This window comes from Lipophrys pholis, assembly GCF_963383615.2.
Source record: "Lipophrys pholis genome assembly, chromosome: 9".
In the NCBI taxonomy this organism is placed as follows: Eukaryota; Metazoa; Chordata; class Actinopteri; order Blenniiformes; family Blenniidae; genus Lipophrys; species Lipophrys pholis.
Window position 1 is genome coordinate 3,672,808 of NC_137639.1, and position 20,388 is coordinate 3,693,195.

The 20,388-nt window shown below is 43.1% G+C and overlaps 1 protein-coding gene across 1 annotated transcript; it reads right to left on the reverse strand.

The window, feature by feature from the left end:
* Positions 1 to 663: 663 nt before the first annotated feature.
* Positions 664 to 15,810, reverse strand: LOC308114032 (dysbindin-A-like). Its single transcript, XM_080470657.1, has 10 exons — positions 15,247 to 15,810; positions 12,302 to 12,355; positions 11,883 to 11,933; positions 10,698 to 10,758; positions 7,467 to 7,599; positions 6,679 to 6,811; positions 5,257 to 5,279; positions 3,087 to 3,233; positions 1,856 to 1,984; positions 664 to 1,281 (listed from the first exon to the last, which is right to left on the reverse strand). The coding sequence occupies exons 1-10, from the start codon at positions 15,300 to 15,302 to the stop codon at positions 1,046 to 1,048; spliced, it is 1,023 nt and encodes a 340-aa protein (XP_080326783.1). The 5' UTR covers positions 15,303 to 15,810; the 3' UTR covers positions 664 to 1,045.
* Positions 15,811 to 20,388: the final 4,578 nt, after the last annotated feature.

Below are 20,388 nucleotides of genomic sequence, written 5' to 3' on the forward strand. Positions count from 1 at the left end.
AGGGTCCAGGGTCTCTCAGGGTCCAGTGCATTCTGGCTGTGAGGTGAAAGCGCTAACCACTGCTCCACCGTGCAAAACACAGCGGTCACATCGAGAATCACAGATTCTTTCTCCAACAGCTCCTCACAATCCAGACAGAACTTCATGAGAAGCGACGTCCACACTCTTCCCTGGGTGGTCCTTCTGTACCCGCAGTGTCCTCTTCACGAAGTGGTTTTTATCTTAAATTTTGTTTTACACATTTTTAGAAGAGTTTGTATTTGTGGACAAATCCATGGAGTCAGAACCTTTTTCACTCTGGATTAAACCAGATGTGACTCTCCTGATTCCTGATCCTGGTGTCTTCCCATTAAAAACATTTCACATGTGTTAATGTCCCGAGTCTGTTTCTATTACAGGTTAAATGGCAGCGGTAAACAGGGACTGTTCTGAAGCACAGAGTCTGTGGTATCTGACAGGAGGAGGAGGAGGAGGAGGAGGAGGAAGAGGGGGGGGGGGGGGGGGGGGGGGGGCACTGCAGTTTTGTCATTATTAGTTACAATATTTTATTGATTACTACATGTGAACCTGAAAACACTGTCCAGTGTGTGCAGACCACAGAGGACTGATTCTGTTGGTCATGTGATGGTGCAGAGCTGAGATGGAAGAACAACAGCAGCAGCATCAACTGAGTGATTCTGGAGATCTTTAATCTTTGTTCACAATAACTCCAGAAAACTCTGAGGAGAGACAGAAAACATGACATTTGTTGAACAGAGACGACAGACAAGTGTAGGTAGAACCTGGCTGGTTACAGAAAGACTGGTTAAGCAGAGGGCGGGTCGGTTACCCATAGAGCAGGTCGGTTACTCAGAGAGCAGGTCGGTTACCCAGAGGGCAGGTCGGTTACTCAGAGAGCAGGTCGGTTACTCAGAGGGCGGGTCGGTTACCCAGAGGGCAGGTTGGTTACCCAGAGAGCAGGTCGGTTACCCAGAGGGTAGGTCGGTTACCCAGAGGGTAGGTCGGTTACCCAGAGGGCAGGTCGGTTACCCAGAGGGCAGGTCGGTTACCCAGAGGGCAGGTCTCCTGCAGAGTCGCTGTCCTCGCTGACTTGGACTGTTGTAACTTCTTGTAGACCGTCAGCTTCAATATCTTCCTCATCAGACTGGACCACTGGCTCATCACCATCCTCACTACCCCGGTCTTCCTGCTGGGGCCGCACTGCGTCCAAGCCGGGGGGCAGTTTGTGTGTGGGGGGCTCTTGGCTCAGAGATTCAGAGGAGTAGGACCCTGCATCTGGACCTGTCAGAACAAGGTTACAGCTCTGTAAGGATGTGAATCACCTGAAGAGTTACCAGCACCTTCCCAGTCTGGTAGTGAAACGGACATGAATGAAAATCAAGGAATCATTTGAATGAAGAAAACATTCACTTCAATATTAAAAACCAACTTGACCACAACTTATATTCCTAATATAAAAGTCTAAAAGTGAAATTTCACTCGTTTCCTAACCATTAGTTGAACACGTGCACCTCAGGTCCCTGAGCAAGGCACTTGGCCACCGTCAGCTCCCAGGAGCGCTGCGCTGAGTGGCCGCCGACCGACGGGTCAAGTCACTACATTTTCCCTCTTGGGACTAATTCATTTAGGGGACGACAAACAAAAAAACTCTTTACAACGTTTACATTTCCTCCACCAAAACAAAACATCCTCCAGAAACATAAAAACCCTCGGAAGTGATGATCACCTTCAAAATAATGCAGCAGTTATAGACCTCTGATGTCACCGTAACATTCCAGCTATAAACTACTTCCTGTTTGAGAATAACATTCACACTTCATCCATTTGCAGTCGGTTGTGGTTCCACTGAGCTTACCTGAGGTCAGTGAGGATCCAGTGCTGAGATCTTCATCAGAAGAATTGAGGAAGTCGTCCAAAGCCTCCTGATCTGATAAGTTTGCGACGGTCATCTGATCCAAAGCACACACAGCAGCTCCTGGTGATTCTGACACACACAGTGACAATAGATATTAAAAATACAACTATTACTTTGTAGTTGCCTCCTCTCACCAGGTAAATTTACTTTACAGACTTTACTGAGTACATATAAACATTCTTTTAAATATTATCCCCAAAGCCGTCATCAGTCTCTGGTGGTGTCCTTGATGTGAGACGTATCTGTTGTCCATTTGTCCCATTTCTTGCTGAATTCAACTTGTTGGAGTCTCAGAATGTGTTTGAGTCTTTCAGTGTCAAAAAATCTCCTCCAGCTCTTTAAAGTAGGAGGTTCCTCTATAAAGAGAGCAGCTCGGTTACCCACCTCCTGGTTACTGCTTATTTGGTGGCACATATCCACACATTTAACCACGTATTTATCTTCACATCCAACTTTTTTCCTTGATAAATTACAAAGACCAAAAACCTCACATGACATCTGGAGTTTGTATCCCAGTATAATCTCCAGTACCATCTCATTCTGATACAGAAAACCTGCGTCCTACATTCAGCTCCCCACAGCTTCTCCAGCAGGCTGGTAACGTAGACGTATACTTGCTTTTTATCTTGGCTGTGATAAAGAACCTGGTTCTGTTTTTCCATATCCTGGGGCTGGTGGTGCACTGGATGTCACAAATGTTAAACCAGTCATCTTGGATGAACAGTATTTTTGACAGAATTGTGACGATCGAACTGATTGTTGTGCGTAACTGAAATGAGTTTGTCCTTTCTGGCTTCAACACACTGCATGGATATGGAGCCTCGTGGTTGGTAGGGAAGTAGAGAAGCAGCCAAGCAGAGAGAGAGAGAGAGATTTCAAAAATTCCTTTATTAAACATTCCCAGAAGAAAGAAAAAGATGTTGCATTACTCTCGTGTCAGCAGATATATGGAGTATAAACAAAGGGGATTTGTTTTTTTTAAACACCAAAAGAAATGAAAACTATAAACTTTCTCTTAAAACCATAAATGAGCAATCAGCTCTCAATCCCCTCCCACAAAGCACAACACCCGCCCCACTGCACTGTTGAAAAATACAAGTACAAACAAATATTCTAGGCCATTTTTCATTGTTGTTTTCTTTTTTTAAATAGTTTTTTCCAAATAGCCTACCTCGAGACTGGAGGTATCCGGTGGACAGGTACTGGTCCACGTCTTGTTTGAAAGCCTGTTCGTAGGCTTTCTGCCGTTCTTTCAGTTTTAGCTGCATTGCCTGCTCCAGTTGGGACAACTTCTGCGTATGCTCCAAGTTCAGCTCCACTGCAAACACACATTGGGAACTGGTTCAAACCGTCATGTTTCACGTCACACTCACTGGCAGTCTGGTATTCAACCAACCTGGAGATTGCAAAAACTAAGAAAGTCTGGAAACTACACCTTCATCAGGGTCATGATACTTGATGGATGTTTTGCCTCTGTGGAGGTTACTGGCTTCAGTTTAAAACATAAATAAATAACACGTGGGAACAAGATAATAAGTCGGTCCCTCAAGTAAATAATACGAGGAAATGAGATAATTTAATCCGCGAAGGCGGAGCCGTGGCTCTCCAGATGCTGCAGAGCTCCTCCACTGTCAGTCAGCTACATCAGATATATAATTTAGAAGCAGTTTTCCATTATCATTTTTTTCATGCTTTTCATCATAACATCATTGTAACTAACTTCCCTTCCAGGTCTTGTTTCACGTTCTGACCGCAGGCTGAGGTCTGCATGAGGCTGCATTGCTCTTCACTATGAGACACTCCACTATTATTTTCTACCCACAGAACTTCTTTATAATTAATACTTTTGGTTCATCAGCAACTACAAAACAAACTACAAACTACTGTAAATGAAAACTTGGATTTTTTAGCCGTAAAATGAGCTTTTTAACGGCTTCATGTGAAAGAGAACTTTAATCAGAGTGTTTCCGTAGGTTGCTATAGGAAACGGCTGTAGAGCAGCGTTCTATCATTCTACACCTCCATTCCTCCATGTTGAAGCTTTTGATTCAGACGCTTCCAGTAATAAAGTGAAAGGAGGAGAAATTCACTATGGACTTCTGAAATGTTGAAAAATAAGCCCCAGCTCATTCACGTGTTATTATTATTTATTTTTTCCACTATGGCCACTCTGGGGCTCCAGACTAAATCAAGATGGACGTGAAAAAACCACAATAGAGCGACGAGGAGACTCAATGTCTTCTGGTTCTTTGGTGCATCTGAGGTTCAGTCCAGACTAGATGGAGCGACCCGGACTAAACCGATGTTAGAGTCCGTCTCCTCATTCCTGTATGAGCGCTGTATTGGTGAAATTAGTGACGTACAACGTTTTGGAGTGACGCAATGACGTGGCTCTCACTTTGCTCCGTTGACAATGGAAAAACAAGCAGTTCTTTGGCGGTGCTCAGTTAAGAACTGGCCCTGAACTAGGACCTGGTTCTTTTTGGTGGAAAAGCCCGACATGAGTCCAGCTTCAGTCCATGTGTGGTTCTCAAAACACTTGAAGAACTTCTCTTGATCGTCCCTGTTATGTGTTTCTTTACCACACCTGAGCCTTTGATTCAACTTTCCATGCAGAGCCAGTCCTGTCAGGGTTACCGATCACACACAGACATGATCAGATGCTGATTTTGTCCCTGAAGTTGTTTTATCAGGCCTCTACTGCAGTGGAATTCAGTTCTTGGGGCATTTTGGTTCTTCAGTTATTCAGGATTATTTGGATACAGGTCAGTTCCTGATTCTGTGGAAAACTTGGCCAAAGCCTCAACAACACAATCTGGACTATCAGAGTTCACTGGTGAGGTGATTTGCTCTGGATCAGGGAGGTATTTTATTCCTCCATACTTTTTCCCATTTTAGTAGAACTTGATCTTGTCAACAGGACAAAACGTATTGTTAGTTTTTTTCTATGATGCTGATCGGGGGTTCCTGTCTTTAAGGCTGAACAGTTGGAAGTCTGCACACTGGTGCTTTCATTTTCTTCTGTTGTGGTTGTGCACGGAGGCAAAGTACTGGAGACACACAGTACGTATGGACCAGAGACTGAGTGATGACATGAGCCTGCCAGCATTGAACTTGTTGCATTCACCCGTTCATAGAACAATTTAATGCAGTAAGAGTGTTCCTACAAAGTCCTCCACTTTTCCTCCTCAGCTCCTTGTAGAGTAATTATGTATATTCATATTTCTAGGAGGAGTTTTATTTCAGAGGAATTACTGTCTTTTTATCAGGATTTATTGAACATATCCAAGACAGCCCATGTGCTGGTAAACATTCATTCACGCTCAGATGAAATAACTCACCTTCCAGTGACTCCAGCTCCTTCCTGTCACAAGACAAACATCATTTAAGATTGTAGAAGTGACCATTATCTCACACAATGTATGATTCATTTTAGTTTCTCTTCTTTAGAAAACACAAAGTGGAACAGAACTGAATGCATATAAAATGTTGTATTGTACATGTATTTTGTTTTATTACATTACTAACACATTAAATAATCCTACCCTCTCCCCCTGATCAAATCTCTGATGGAAGCTGCTCCACCTGGGTAGCCACTGTAGTCCAGTAGTTATGAGTCCTACCTGCCTCGCGGGGAGACGATGGCGAGACCTCATCGATATGTTTAGGTGATTTTAAAAGGCATGATTTTGTATATTCTTCTTGTTGTTCGATCTGCCATTCCCCAGTACTACACAGCCCAGAGGGTTTGTGTTCAGTGGGAAACGGGTCCAAATGGCTCTTTGAGTGATGAAGTCTGCCGACCCCTGTCTTAGGACCGACACTCTTCACATTACACATGCTTCCTGTCGGGGATCTTATCAGGAAACACTCCATCATCTTCCATTGTTATGTTCCATTGGATAATACAAAAATCCTCTTTTCTATGAAACCAGATTATAATGATCAACTTGTTCAACCAGAAGCTTGTCTTAAAGATAATAATAATAATAATAATAATAATAATAATAATAATAATAATAATAATAATAATAATAAAGACTCGGATGAGCTGTAATTGTCCACTTCTGAATTCAGAGTAATTTTACTTGGCCTGAAACATTTAAGACACAAATCATCTAAATATATAGTAACAGGGGATGGTATTACTTTGACCTCCAGTACCTCTGTGAGGAACCTGGGAGTTACATTGGACCAGGACGGATCCTTCAACTCCGACATTGAACAAGTCTGAAGGACGGCTTCCTTTTACCTGGAATGTCTAAAATGAGGAACATTGACTCTGTCACTTCCAGAGTAACTATTGTAACTCTATTATCAGTTTGTCCTAAAAACTGCTTAAAAAGTCTTCAACTGATTCAAACTGCGGCAGCGTGAGTCCTGACAGGAGCCAGCAGGAGAGATCACGTCGCTCCAACCTCAGCTTCTGTTCATTGGCTTCCTGTTAAATCTAGAATAGGATTCAAATCCTCCTTTTAACCTAGGAAGCTCCTAACAACCAGGCGTCAACACATCTGAAAGAGCTGTTAAGTCCCATATTAGCCTGCAGAACACTTGGTTCTGAGGAGAACACAAAAGAAAGAAACAGTAAAACAGTCCTGCTTTTACGTTTGACAGTGAATCTGTTTGTCCAACGTTATTATCCACCGTCAGACTTTCAACTAAAGTGAGACAAATATCGGAAATGTTTCCTACTATCAGAACTTCATAATAAAAGTATCATGAAGGTTTAGGGGAGCCTGTTTTCACAGAATATTTCATACCTTTTCTTCTTCTTGTAGGCCTCAATTTGGTTGTTATGCTGTTGTTTGACGGTCTGTTGTTCACACTGTGAACATATAGTCTCCAGGTATACCAGTTTGCTTTCCATCTCTTCAAATTCACCTTCCAAATGTGCTGCAAACAACCACAAAACCAATTCATGGGATGTTATTAACCGCCATTCAAAGGGAACTTCGCCACGTAAATCCAGTCAGAGAACTGTATTTGAGAATATTTATAAATTCAAAGTAGTAAATTCAACAACAGGGATTTCAACGTGCTTTCCATTAACAGACAGTCACAAATGCAAAACACAAAGACGATAACAAAGATGACGAAAACAAGAGAAATAGAATAAAAACATTTGAAGGTAGTTTTATGGTACAAAATCCCATAAATAAAACGGTGAAAGGTTCACACTGTAATCCTTGTAAAAGGGATATTTTCTGATTATAGGGAGAGGAAATCAGTCATTTTCATGTCATCAGAAACAGAAACTTCAGTCAGATCCATGAACATTTGGACACTGACATTTCAATTTTGAAGAATCTCATCATTGAGAACAACAGTCATGGATTTGAACATTGTCTTCCAGGTTGGAGGACATTTATCACATCGAAATGATGGAAACGGTGAACAGGAGACATTACAACTTTAAAGGATCAGAAGTAAGTGGACAGTTACTTCTCAGGTGAAATTACTTCTCAGGTGAAACAACAAGAGCACAACTGATCTGCGTCTCCTGATGTTGCAGCATCTTTACATAATGGGTATTGGAGTGACATCCTACCTATGTTGGTAGTAACAGCATCTAGTTCAGTGATAAAAGCTGGTAAGCTTTGCAGTTGTTCCTGCAGTTGAGTGAGAGTGGATCTTTTCCTCTCCCAGTGTGCCGACAGCATCACTATGTCTCCATATTCTGCCTGAAAAACAAAGAGCAGGGAAGGATCAGTTCCCCGCAGGCCAAACTTCTCCCTCCTGGGCATGTGAACACAACATACACACATCTTCTAATGTATCACGATGACATATACATTTTCAATGCAAACAGATATCAGGGCTTCACGTGAAGGATTTTACCAAGTGATTACAACATTTTACTTACCAAAGTTCAATGGAAATGTAAAAGCTTGGGTTGTATGAATTCTACAATAAATACATTGTAATATGTTTCTGTAATTGTTCTTTGAAGAAACAAGTACAAGTACTTAAATTAATTTGACTCTGGCAGTGGACCCTTGTGAAGGGGTCCGGGGGGGGCCAACATGGCTGGGTGCATGGGGTCCAACATGCTTGTTTTAATGTTTGGGGTAAGTTTTTCCGTGTTTTCTATATTCACCCACCTTTAAAATGTAACTACTGATGTATCTCAAGTTACTACTTTCTACTCTGTGTAGAAGTTATTGTATCCTACACTGTATTTTGTGTTTGCTGCCCAGTGCTTTATGTGGAAAGAAACAAGTGCCGGTACTCCTCTTGGTGACCTGCCGTCAGTCGCTCATACTAATAAGGACAAAAACATAATATTCAGACGCATGTACAGACATTTTGTACAGCAGCTGGTCGGTGTAAAATAAAGGCACCTTGTGCAGCGTGTGGATCCACCGGCTGCTTTATTCTAATAGTGTGAGATAAAAAAAACAACAACACAAGTGCATGTTGTAAATAATTGCATATATATTTAAATATGGGCAGACTTTTAATAATTCCCCCCAAAAAAATTAAAGGAAAGAATGAGAGAGAGAGAGAGAGAGAGAGAGAGAGAGAGAGAAAGAGAAAGAGAAAGAGAAAGAGAAAGAGAAAAGAGAAAGAGAGAGAGAGAGAGAGAGAGAGAGAGAGAGAGAGAGAGAGAGAGAGAGAGAGAGAGAGAGAGAGAGGAGAGAGAGAGAGAGAGAGGAGAGAGAGAGAGAGAGAAATGAGTGGATGTCTCTACACTATCCTGAATAAGTTCAGATATACTTTAATTGTCCCTGTGGGGATTTTTATTTAATCAGTCTGTACAGCATTACATGTATTGGGTGTGATTTAAGTGTGTAATTGTGAAAAAAAAGCTGCAGTGAATCCACTAGAAAAGTGACCCAGAGGAACTTTGGGGTCATGGCGAACAGGAATGTGCTGCAGTTTGCTGAAAACAACTAGATTTTCTAGGGAACTTTTAAAAAGTCTGCCTTGACGGCGATATTTCAATTGTTTGTGATTTTAGTGTGTGATTGTGAAATAAAAGCTGCAGTGAATCCCCTAGAAAAGTGACCCAGAGGAACCTGGGGTCATGTAGGAATAGACTGGACAGGAACCTGCTGCAGTTTGAAATGGATTTTGAGGAAATGTTCTGCCGGTACAGTAATATAACGATTTAAGTGTGTAATTGTGAAAAATGTTGATGTCGATGATCACGTCAATATGGGCCACAGACAGTGAAGTGTAAAATATTTTTTTAAAAATGAACATAAACTGCACCCACCATATTTAAAAAGAATAACATTTGTACACATACAGTATAGGCCACACTTGGATTGCAGTTTTTTTTTTCTTTTTTAAGAAAAAAACAAGTTCTAAACTGCTTCCGTGGTGGGGCCACGGACTGGACTGGAGGAAAAGAGAGAGAGAGAGAGAGGGGCAAGTAAATTACTGCAAAAATACACAAACACTGAGGGTTTTATCTGTGGTCATAAAGTATTTGCTGATTATGATTGTGAGGAGATTTTCCTCTGAGGACGATTGGTCAGCCCCGGAGTGCAGAGTTACGCGATGCACCTGAACGCATCACCCGTGTTTACCAGTAAAAACCCATAAATTAGCCTCATTGTTTAAGCCGCTGGGTTCAAAGTGTGTGAATAAAGTAGCGGCTGACAGTCCAGGCATTACGAGAAGTTCAGGAACTAGAGAAAAGTTCCAGTACGCTGAGGGGTAAAATTTAAAAGAGCCGGTACTGCGTTGCGGTGCATACCGGCCCACTGATGCTACCAATAAAATACGACTACCTTACCAGCAGCACTCTCCTCATGTTTTCAGTCACTTTTCACGCCGTTTTCCTACGCTATCATCGGCGATCACGCGAGAATCACGTGATTGCGCTCTCGGGGCGAGATCTCGTTGAAACGTCACGCAAAAATGGCCGCGCCCAGCGATGGTGTGATCCCTCGGTGACACCAAGTGATGTCTAACTATCGCCAAAGAATCACGAGCCCGTTTGGGCAAGGTGGGTAGATATGGATATGGAAAGTCACATATAAATGACACACAAAAGACAGCCCCACTGGAGGTTCCAAGGTTTTCTCAAGGTGGAGGAAGGCAGCGGTTTCAGCCATCAGGCTCCTCTCGTGTGAAACCAGCTTCCAGTTGCAGTTCGGGAGCCAAACAGTCTCTACTTTGAAGGTTTGGCTTAACGCTGTTGTAGTTAATAAAGCTTACAGTCAACTCAGATTTCTAGGTTATTCAGAAGCTGAGATTTTGATGAAAACCTTTTTTCCGCAGCCATTTTGTAAAATCCAAGATGGCAGCCATCAGGAATCAGGGCACATGGTTGCGGATTGCTTCAAATAGTCTCAAAAGACACATAGTTTGATACTCGCCCCAAGAAATCTGAGGAAATTACGTAGTGAACCTGCCTTTATGGTTTTAATCAAGAAATATTTTTTATGTTGATGTTTTTGTGTTATTTTAAGCATGGAGTTGGGTGATTAGTGATTAGAATCTTTGCTTGGGGGTTAAATCGTGCTGGAACCCAAAGCATGGTTCAACATGCTGGCATAGTGCACGTGAATGAATCTGGTTTTCAGTGAAATTAGAATTCCCACCGGTTTCATCAGGAATCACTAAAAGAAAACCAGATTCCAGCAGGTTGACCAAAACTGGTATTTGACTGTAGGATTGGGAGCGCCAGCATTGGTAAAAAGTAGTTTCCTGTGAAAACTTCACTCATCAGAAGAACTAAAATGTTGGTTTGATATTGAAAACAAACTGTAAAACCTGTGTGGAAGCTAAAGATTTAAAAAAAAAGTGAAAGTGAAAGAGTTTTTACCTCTGCAGCCTGAGCACAGTCTTTAGTTCGTCTGTGGAGTAGAAACCAGTTCTCCTCATACCTACAGGAAGAAAAGCAGATGATCTATAAACACCCAATCAGTCTGGAAATAGTTGATGGTTCAAGTCTGTCTCTGGGTTTTTGGGGGAGTTTGTCTGTTGTGACAAAACTTATTCTTATCTTCAATCACACAAACCTTTAGCATATTTGCTTGATTCTACTTTAAACAAACACCAAGAGGAAGCAGGTTCCAGAGAAAAAGATCTGTGAACCGTCTCATCAGACTCTCTATCTGCCGTTTCCAGTAGTTCTTCTTCTCCGCCTCTTTTCAAACAGTCCCAGATGGTGGAAATGATGACCAACAAAAGAACGTCTCTGCAGTCTAAAGACCGTGATGTGGTTTGGCTCAGCATCACTTCTAACGCTCCATCACGGTCCGTTTACAACTTTTATAAGAATCCAGATTCGATCTGTTGACTCGAAGAAGTAAAACTAAACTAAACTTTCAAACTTAATATTCTCTGTACAGTTTCAAACTTATGGCCAGTGGGCCAAAACCACATCATAGAACAGTTCAATCTGGCTCTGGGAATATACCGATAAATATACATATTGAAGTCTAAAATAAGATTTTCAGAGGAAACGCGACACTGAGATCTAGAACGTTTTGTACCATTAGGTTTAAGTGGCACATTTATAAGTGTAAAATAGAATACAAACAAAAATAATGCTAAAAATGTTCTTTTAGATTTTGTGAAAGCTTCAGCCATTAGATTATGACCACTGGCACGTGAAGACAAACTCTTATGTCTGTCTCGTGGAAGATGTCGGACGGTGGGACGCTTCAGTCAGCAGATGGACTTTCATCAGAGTCTTTGTGTGAGAAGCTAATTCATGAAGGTTAAAGAGCTTGAATCGAAAGCCTGCAGCTCGTTTAGAGTCAAAGAAAGGCAAGTGGTGAACTCCTAACAGCTTCAGACTTCCAGGGCCTGAAGGGTCTGCTGCTAACATCCAGGGTCCAGGGTCAGACATGCAGAGGAGCCCAAACGTCCACAGCCCAGGGCAGACCAACATAAGGCCAGGGGTTGTGATGTGATGGCCGACAGGTCAATGGCAGCGGTGGCTCAGGGATAGAGACGCCTGTTTTCTAGGTGACCATATGTGCCTTTGAGCAACACTTTTTACCTGTGCAGGATTTCCAGGCCTCCACTGAAATGAGACAGATTGTCCTCAGTCCTGCGGAGAAAAAAGGAAAACTTGGAGACGGTTCAGGGACATTTCCATGTTGGAGGCTGCCTGTCCTGACCGTGTTGTTTTGGATATAAATGAAGACACCTCCAACAACCCAATCATTTAAAAGTCATACATGTGATCCCAAAAGGAATGTCTTTGAAAAACGACTTAAAATAAAATGTGGGGATAAAGTTTGTCTGTGACTTTAAAGAACATTTAAAAACATGAACTTCCTGGAAATCGATACAAAAACTTTCATAACAAAACCGGATTTAATAAAAGGCTCAGAAAACGTATTGAACTAAACAAAATGTGATTATTAATGTTTCTTCATTCCACATCATATCATTAACAATACAAACTACACTCACCTGGATCTTCTCTTTATTTTACCTTCTCTGGACTTATCCCCCAGAGTCTTAAAGCTGGAGAGGGGGGGGGGGGGGGGGGAGAGAGAGAGAGAGAACAAAACATTTAAAAGAAATATTTCACAGATCTCTAAAAGCTTTGTAGAATCAAAACACCATCAGTACATTAGCTAGGTCTTATTGTTGCTCAGAATAAAGTTAAGCATGGCGTTCCTCAGGGTTCTGTCTCAGCACCAATACTTTTCACGTTACACTGTACATGTAATGAATATGATCAGGAAAAACTCCAATAACGTCTATTGTTATGCAGATGATATACAGATCTATTTATCTATGAAACCAGATGATACTGATCAACTTATTAAACTAAAAGTTTGTCTTAAGGCATAAACACCTGGATCAGCTGTTATTTTCTGCTTCTGAACTTAGATGAAAATCAGGTTATCATATTTGACACAAAACATCTCGTACAAATAATCAAAACATGTGTGAACACTGGATGGTATTACTTTGACTTCCAGTGTCACTGTGAGGAACCTGGGAGTCATTCTGAACCCGAACTGATCCTTCAACACCCACAGAACAAACACTTCAAATGAGCAAAATCAAGGCAATGGGTCGATTTATAATTGGATCTAATCCTTTTCAGAAAAATTAATTATTGGACTTTTCTGTGTGATGTCATTTTTTTCTAATACAGCCAATCAGTGGCCTGCCGTCTGCCGACGTCACATTTTCTTCTCGACTTAAGCCTGGCACACACTACAGGATTTTTAAAACCTTCACAGATCAAGAGACCACACCCTTGATGATCACAAAAGACAGATCACACAAGATCTTCCTCTTCTGATCTGATAGTGTGTGGTGTGAACTACGGAGCTGACCACACACTAACCCATTCTTCAGCAGAGTATCAGGCTCTGCACCAGAAGACTTCTATAAAGCTTTATATATAGGTCTATGTTCTTCACGCTCAATATTCCAAATCTCGCGTAGTCAAACATGACTTCAGTGTAAAACACGGCATGTACATGTAAACAAACACGTTGCCACAAATCAACCTCGGGCCGATATTACGACTCAGGAGTTTCTTTTATCGAGGTAAGTTCATGATTAACCCCGGGATTTCCATACTGTGAAGCAGAGTCACTTCTTACCAGGATAAATCCCCCCGGTACTGCCTAACTGCAGCGAGAGCGTACAAGCTCCGTCTCCTGACCAATCAGATCTCTTGGAAAATGACCTGCCTATTTTCAGACTATCCTGATTGGTGCGCGGATTGTCCCGCCCACGTGGAGAACTCAGAGTTCAGCGGAGCGGAGACAAAGTTTAGAGCAATATTTTTGACATAATAAAATAAATCCTGGTCACTGAAGGATGTTTTTGTTCTTGTTCCAAGTGTGTTTAGCTCCATGAGGGTTGATCTGTAATAATGAGGTTAATAATAATGATCACGTCTGATATAACTGCAGAAACATGAATTCATGGAGCGCACATCTACTCTGCCATCAAGGTGAGGAAATAATATTCCAACACGAAATGCATTCACACGGGGGAAACAGCCTTAAACCAGATTAATGGAAAATATAAAGAAGATAAAGAAGAGCAGTGAGGAACAATAAAGTATAACTGAGAGATCACAGTGCTGTGCAGGACTGGTTATATTGTCCAATGAACTAATATCATATAATCTCATGATGTCGGGCAATAACAAGTCGGGAACTTTCTGGCTTTGGCTGCAGCAGCAGTGTTGCTTTTAGCCTGGTTGGTTTTCATACCGGTACACATGACGTCACACATCCTGCTGCTCGGCTCCTCTCGGAGCAGAACACACACTCCAGGATTTCTCATCGCAATTATTAAACATGTTCATTATCTACGATCTCTCCGTCCGAGCAGATCAGACCCGACACATCTCTCTTAACACTCCCCACACCACAGGAAAATCAGACACGATTTTCTTTGCAGACATCCAACAATCGGGCCTGTGCTCCCGATGCTCTGGAGGGAGAGATCAGGACTAGAATCGGCCCGATTATCCTGGAGTGTGTGCCGGGTACCACGAAAGTACCTGGCAGTGGGAACTATCACGTCATGGAAAAGTGTCAAAAGAGAGTACAGTCAAGTTACATAAGACTGAGTAGGAGCTAGTGGGAAAGCACCATTACTCTCTGCTCCAAGATGATAGGACTCGCTCTCAGAAACATTCTGTTGTGTATCAATACCGAACACCACCGCAGCATCAACAACCCATCACCTGCTCTGAACGAGTCCCATAACGCAGCTATACCCTGGAAAAGGAAAAACCATTTTTGCAAATGCATTTTGATTTTCAAATGTGACATTTTCTAAATGAATTTGGTCACTATTTGCTGGAGCGTCTTTTGAAAATTAAATCTTAATCATCATTTTCATTAGGTCACAGAATGAACAGCCTTGTCAAAGAAACTTAAAAAGCAGTTTGGATGATTGATTATTCATTTTGATTTATGAGTCAAATAAATGCAGTTTAATCTGAAAATGAAAAAGCATTTCTGTTAAAACATTTCAAACTGATTTTTGAGCCTCATTCGCTTCCATTCTCTTTTGGTTGCTGCGTGAAGGACACAGAGGAGGAGGGCTGGAAGCTCCTCAGCTCACTAAAACAACGACCTGCACATGATCATCAGCTGACAGCGAGTCCACGGGGGCAGTGGGGGGTAGTGGAGGGCAGTGGAGGGTAGGGGAGGGCAGTAGAAAACAGTAGAAAACTAAGAAACAGCAAACAGAGCTAAGACACAGTTAGCAGAAGTCTGAAGCCAATGTTGTCACACTGACAGTAAATAACACTGACGTATACCTGCCCGTTTTTAATGCGTGTGTGTGTGTGTGTGTGTGTGTGTGTGTGTGTGTGTGTGTGTGTGTGTGTGTGTGTGTGTGTTCAAGCAAACAATCTAAAACACACTCACCCTGCGGTGAAATCCTGCTGCACCATTTGAAGTCTTTCTCTGAAGTTTTCAAACATGACGCCGCTGAAATGTCGACTTTAATCCCGCCTTTATCCTGTCGATATTCAGGTTTTAATTCTCTCTTCACCAGCGACAACACGGTTGTAAACACACCGTTTCAGGGACCGCGGAAGCGGAACACTGATCGCTTGCTGTCCTCCGGTGTTACGGGTTCACTGGTTCCCGTGTTACTTGTGGTATCCGCGGCTGTTAAAAACAGCATTTACGTGGACTGGCACTGAGATGACGTCTGTTGTTGATTTTCCTTTAAACCAAAGCATTTATATTTGCTTCACTAACACTGCACACACAGTTTTACTGAAGGTACCCCCTACTTACAACCGACGTCATAACTTCTTTTTCTACTTTTAGCTAGGATCGTGAGCTTCAAGTTGGACCAAATCAATAGTTTATAACATGTACTGTTTTTTTTGTTTGTTGTCTGCGGACACTAAAGGAAGACGGTCACTAATGAACACGGAAACCGGGGAATCTGTAACACCAGTCTGTCGTCTTCCGCTTTTCGAGGTTAATTAAATTCCTGAAGCAGGACTTACAGGTTGATGATTCTCTTTTAACACTATGTAAAGGCCACTGAATCATGCACGGTGTGTTATCTAACAAAAAAGAAGAGTCTCATACGAACTGCAGTCGCACAATGCCAAGAACAGATCCCGCATGACAGGAACAGCTGCCTTAAAGTCTAAACTCTGGGTTCAGACGCTCTACCACCATTGGGGAGCAAACCACAACAATGGCAAAAGAGAAAAAATAATAAAAAATATATAAATAATACACTCTTGATTCCATTTATATTTTTGTTTAAAATACTTTTCTTTTGTTTGAATGAATATACTTATTTACTCACCATAATATTTATATACCAATGTGTCTGAAATCAAAGGGCTTGAATAGAATATAACATCTTAAGTTTACTCTTCTTTTGATTCATGTATTAATGTAACAATTTCTGTTAGTATTTATGGATTTTTTTCTTGCTTTATTTCTTTGACATGTAGTTTTGTCAATGCAGATTCACACCTTCTCTTCAAATGCATTTATTGTTGTATATGTACACATAAAACATTTCAGGCTGGTACATAACATACAATACCCTTGTCAGTGCTACATATATTATTTGCGGTTATCGCACCGATCCAAATACTTTCCAACTATTATTAGATTAAACCAGCCTGAGCAGCTCTGTCTACACAGTAACATGATTTCCAAGCAGGAACATGAATTAACAAAGAAGCAACAACAAAAGAGGAACATGATTTTGAAAGTTGAGCGAATAATGACAGAAAACAAGCAACTTCAACAATACATCTCATGAGGAGTGGAAATGTGTGTGTGTGTGGTTTGTCCACTGGGTGAGGCCGGAACTGTTGTCGGGGGGACCTGTAGCATCACCCCGGGGAGGCCCCAGCGAACCACCCCAGAGAGCCACGCCCCCGCCCAGAAAGCACCAGATGGAGAATGCAGAGAGGAATCCCCCCAGGCAAGAAGAGTCCACAAGAGAAGGATAAAGGGCAACGGGCCCCGGGCCAAGCCGAGATCGGCCGGAGCAGGGCCCCCGGGCCAAGTGGGCCGGGAGCTCCCCCAATCCCGGCAGCGGACCCCGTCGCACCCCCGGGAGCCGGCCCCCGCACCGCCACTCCCAACCCGGCAGGGCAGAGATAGCCCCAGCCCCAGCCCCCGCACCCCGGACCAGCCCCTCCCCCAGACCAGGAAGAGCGAAGGCTTGGTCGGGCCTGGTCGGAGGACAGCCAACCTCCCACCCCCAGGGGCCTCGTATCCTATTGACTTCGTAATCAAATTGAACAGTGGTTTGGAGGCAAATCTTACCCGATCAATCATCTTCATTTGTTGTTTCAAACTGTAAGCTCGTTTTAATGAAAAAGTTGCCCATTTTAGCACATATTGTTGCATCTGTTTCCAGAGCTTTCCTTTTTTTAATTCTCTCTTTCTCTGTGCCACCCTTACTTTCTATCCATCTTTCAAACACCACTGACCGAGTGAACGGACGTGTTACGTCGTCAGGATGCATCTGCAAAAAAAGAAGCTGCCAGTTCCAAACTCTAAATAAAGTTTATTCAAAAAAAAAAAAGAAGAAGAAGAAGAAGCAGCTGCCAGTGGAGGGAGGTGGAGGCAGCCCAGGGACAGCTGAAACATCGTGTGATCAAGCCACTGCTGTGACTGAAGGATGATCACACGCTTTCCTGATGGACCAAAGCCTTCTGGCAGAGGGGAGGGGTGGAAAGAGTCCGTGTCCAGGGTGGAAGGGGTCGGCTAATCTTACCAGCAAGCCTCACAGTCCTGGAGGCGTACCAGTCCTGGAGGGAAGGCAGATTGAAGCCAATGTCTCAGCTGACCTTGTCCTTAGCCGTAGCTGCAGCATACAGACGGTGATGGAGGAGGTGAGAATGGACTAGATGATGGAGGTGTAGAAGTGCACCATCATCATCATCTGCTTCAGGCTGAACTTCTTCACCTGCCGCAGGAAGTACATCCTCTGCTGGATGTCCTTATGTTCCGTTCCCACTGGAGGTCTCAGGTGATGGTTTTTCCAGGAAGCAGAAGGTCGCTAAAGTTTCCAGCGGAGCATCTCTCAGGGTGAAGGTAGTGAGTTCCATGTTCTTTCTAAAGTCCAAAATCATCTCCACCGTCTTTAGGGCGTTGAGCTCCAGGTTGTTCAACCTTCACCAGGACACCGGACGGTCTGTTGCCCACCTGTGGGCATTCATAGACTCGTCTCCATCAGAGATGAGTCTATGAGTGAATATATAAAATGTAAAAATGTTGTGGCTCCCCAATCCTGATTTAGATAAACATAGTTATGATACATGTACCTTCATGATTTGACATTTGTCAACACAATACATTTTGCCAACACTTGAACATACAATTTGGACAGAGAACTTTTCCAGAATACAATACTAATAAATACGGAACAAAACCCATCTAAAATCTTCTATATGCAGCCTTGATATGGAAAACAAAACCTAACTCAGATTCTGCTCTCACAATCCTCTATGGCAGCTCAGTCAGTCCATCCCACTCCAACCTTCTACACAGATATGGATCTTTCTGTAGGTTGCACACTTATTATAGTAGCCTATGCTCAGCTCATGCCTTCACTAATGTCGATGCCCTCAATAAATTTCCTTGCTACTGCTGCTGTACTAAAGCTCACTTACTGTAATGTAGTGGAGGAGGACGCTGGTACGGTCCATTCGCAACTTCTCCAGTCCAGGATTTTTGTGATATCTCTGCTTGTCAGCAAGATATTCACCATCACAGCAAAACTCTGGACTGATTTTAACTGATTCGTGCCGGCTTGAGTAGTGCTTCCACCTTCCTGATAACAGTCCAATCTTGACGAAGCTGCTCAATAACCATCTCTGGTTGTCTTGTTTGGGACTAGCGGCAAGCACCGGGCTAACATCCTCTGCGGCGGCCACCACCCTGACATTCTACCACACAGCTGGTGAAACGCAACAACTGCTTCAACCCAGAGTGTAGTGAGATCATTGAGCTACTTGGACTCCGATGCTCAGCAAGAAGGTTTTTGACCCTCCGAAGCTCCTCTTCAACTCTGCAGACATTTGGGATGATGAGGTTCACACGATGAGGTTTCAGTTCGAAGCCTAAGGACGGATCTTCAATCCACGATATATCCAGCTCCAGTTGCAAGAAGTTTACTGACAACACGGGAGGAAAAACATACCGCGCTTCAATCACAGCGTCGCACTTCCAACACGTCATCAGAACGCCGCCACTATTGGAATTAGTGCACCTGGAAGCACCGTGAGACCGCTGCATGGTGAGTGGGGCAGAAAATGTGGTGTGGATTCCAGTCTGCTCAAACATCTTTAAAGATCCTCTAATATCTCTTACATCAAAACAGAACTTTTTAATGCACAATAACTGACAAATACTGTAAATCATGCCTCATCAGTGACCACATCCCGGACATTGGGCAGGACTGTCCATTACTGAGACCTAGCACCAGCCTGATGTGTACTCTACTCTGAATGAAGCCTGTCCTCCTGGTTAAAGCTACATGCAAAAACTTTAAAGCGCTGGCTGTGGTGAAGGCCTGCTGGTAAAGTAACCAGAACAAACTTAAACTATCTCCCCTGGCTCTATTTGCATTTTCCTCTTTTGATTGCCTCACTTTCAAATGTCAGCCCCCCTTTCCTACAACAATACTGCTCATCTATCCACCACCCAAACAGAACTCATCTTTTATACCAGAAATACGAGACCTGCTTTCTACTCTGTTCAACATCTACAGATACTATTATTCTTGGGGACCTAAACAGCCACATTAGCCCTGTTTCCACTGCACAAAAAGTGCAGGGACGGAACGGGATGGTCCAGTACGGTTCAGGTTTCCACTGCAAGAATTGTGGATTTTATGGAAATAACCGCTCCAAAGGTTGACGCTTTTCCACCACCCTTCCATTGGGGTACTCAGGACAACTGAACGGGTCAGATTGAGGAGCCGTCTGCTGATTGGTCAGAGATTTACTACACACCTTCAATATTTTAATATGTCGGCTGTATGAATCCTCTGTTAACATATTCAGCTTTGCACAGTTTACATTTTTTTTGCGGCACAACTTTCACGTTGGTCCCAAAAGAGCAGAAGCAAAGCAGGGACAGAGACCGGGACTCGGAAGCAGAAGCTACGGCCATAACCAAACTGAGATTGGAGCTTGGAGCCGCGGACGTCAATCAGCTAGCTTGGAGCAGCTCCGGTGCACTACCGAGTCCGCTTGTCGCGTTGCTGACCAGTGCGCCATTGCGTGGGTCGCCGCATGTCGCACAGAGTGGGTGGCTCCAGAGCTCCGGTTCCCCAACGCTTGAGTTCCGGAACTCTCTGGCGTGTGCAGAAACAGTTTGCACTGCACACCTTCACATCTTCACACACCTTCGCCAGGTTGTACAGGCTTGATGTTACAGCCGCTACATTAGCCCATTCGATGCTTAGTGTGGCTGAGTCCTGGTGAGGCTTGTTTTAAGCCAGTTGACCCCAGAGTAACATCTGCAATCCAGGATTCCCCAATGGGAGACATGAAACAAATGCTATGAAAG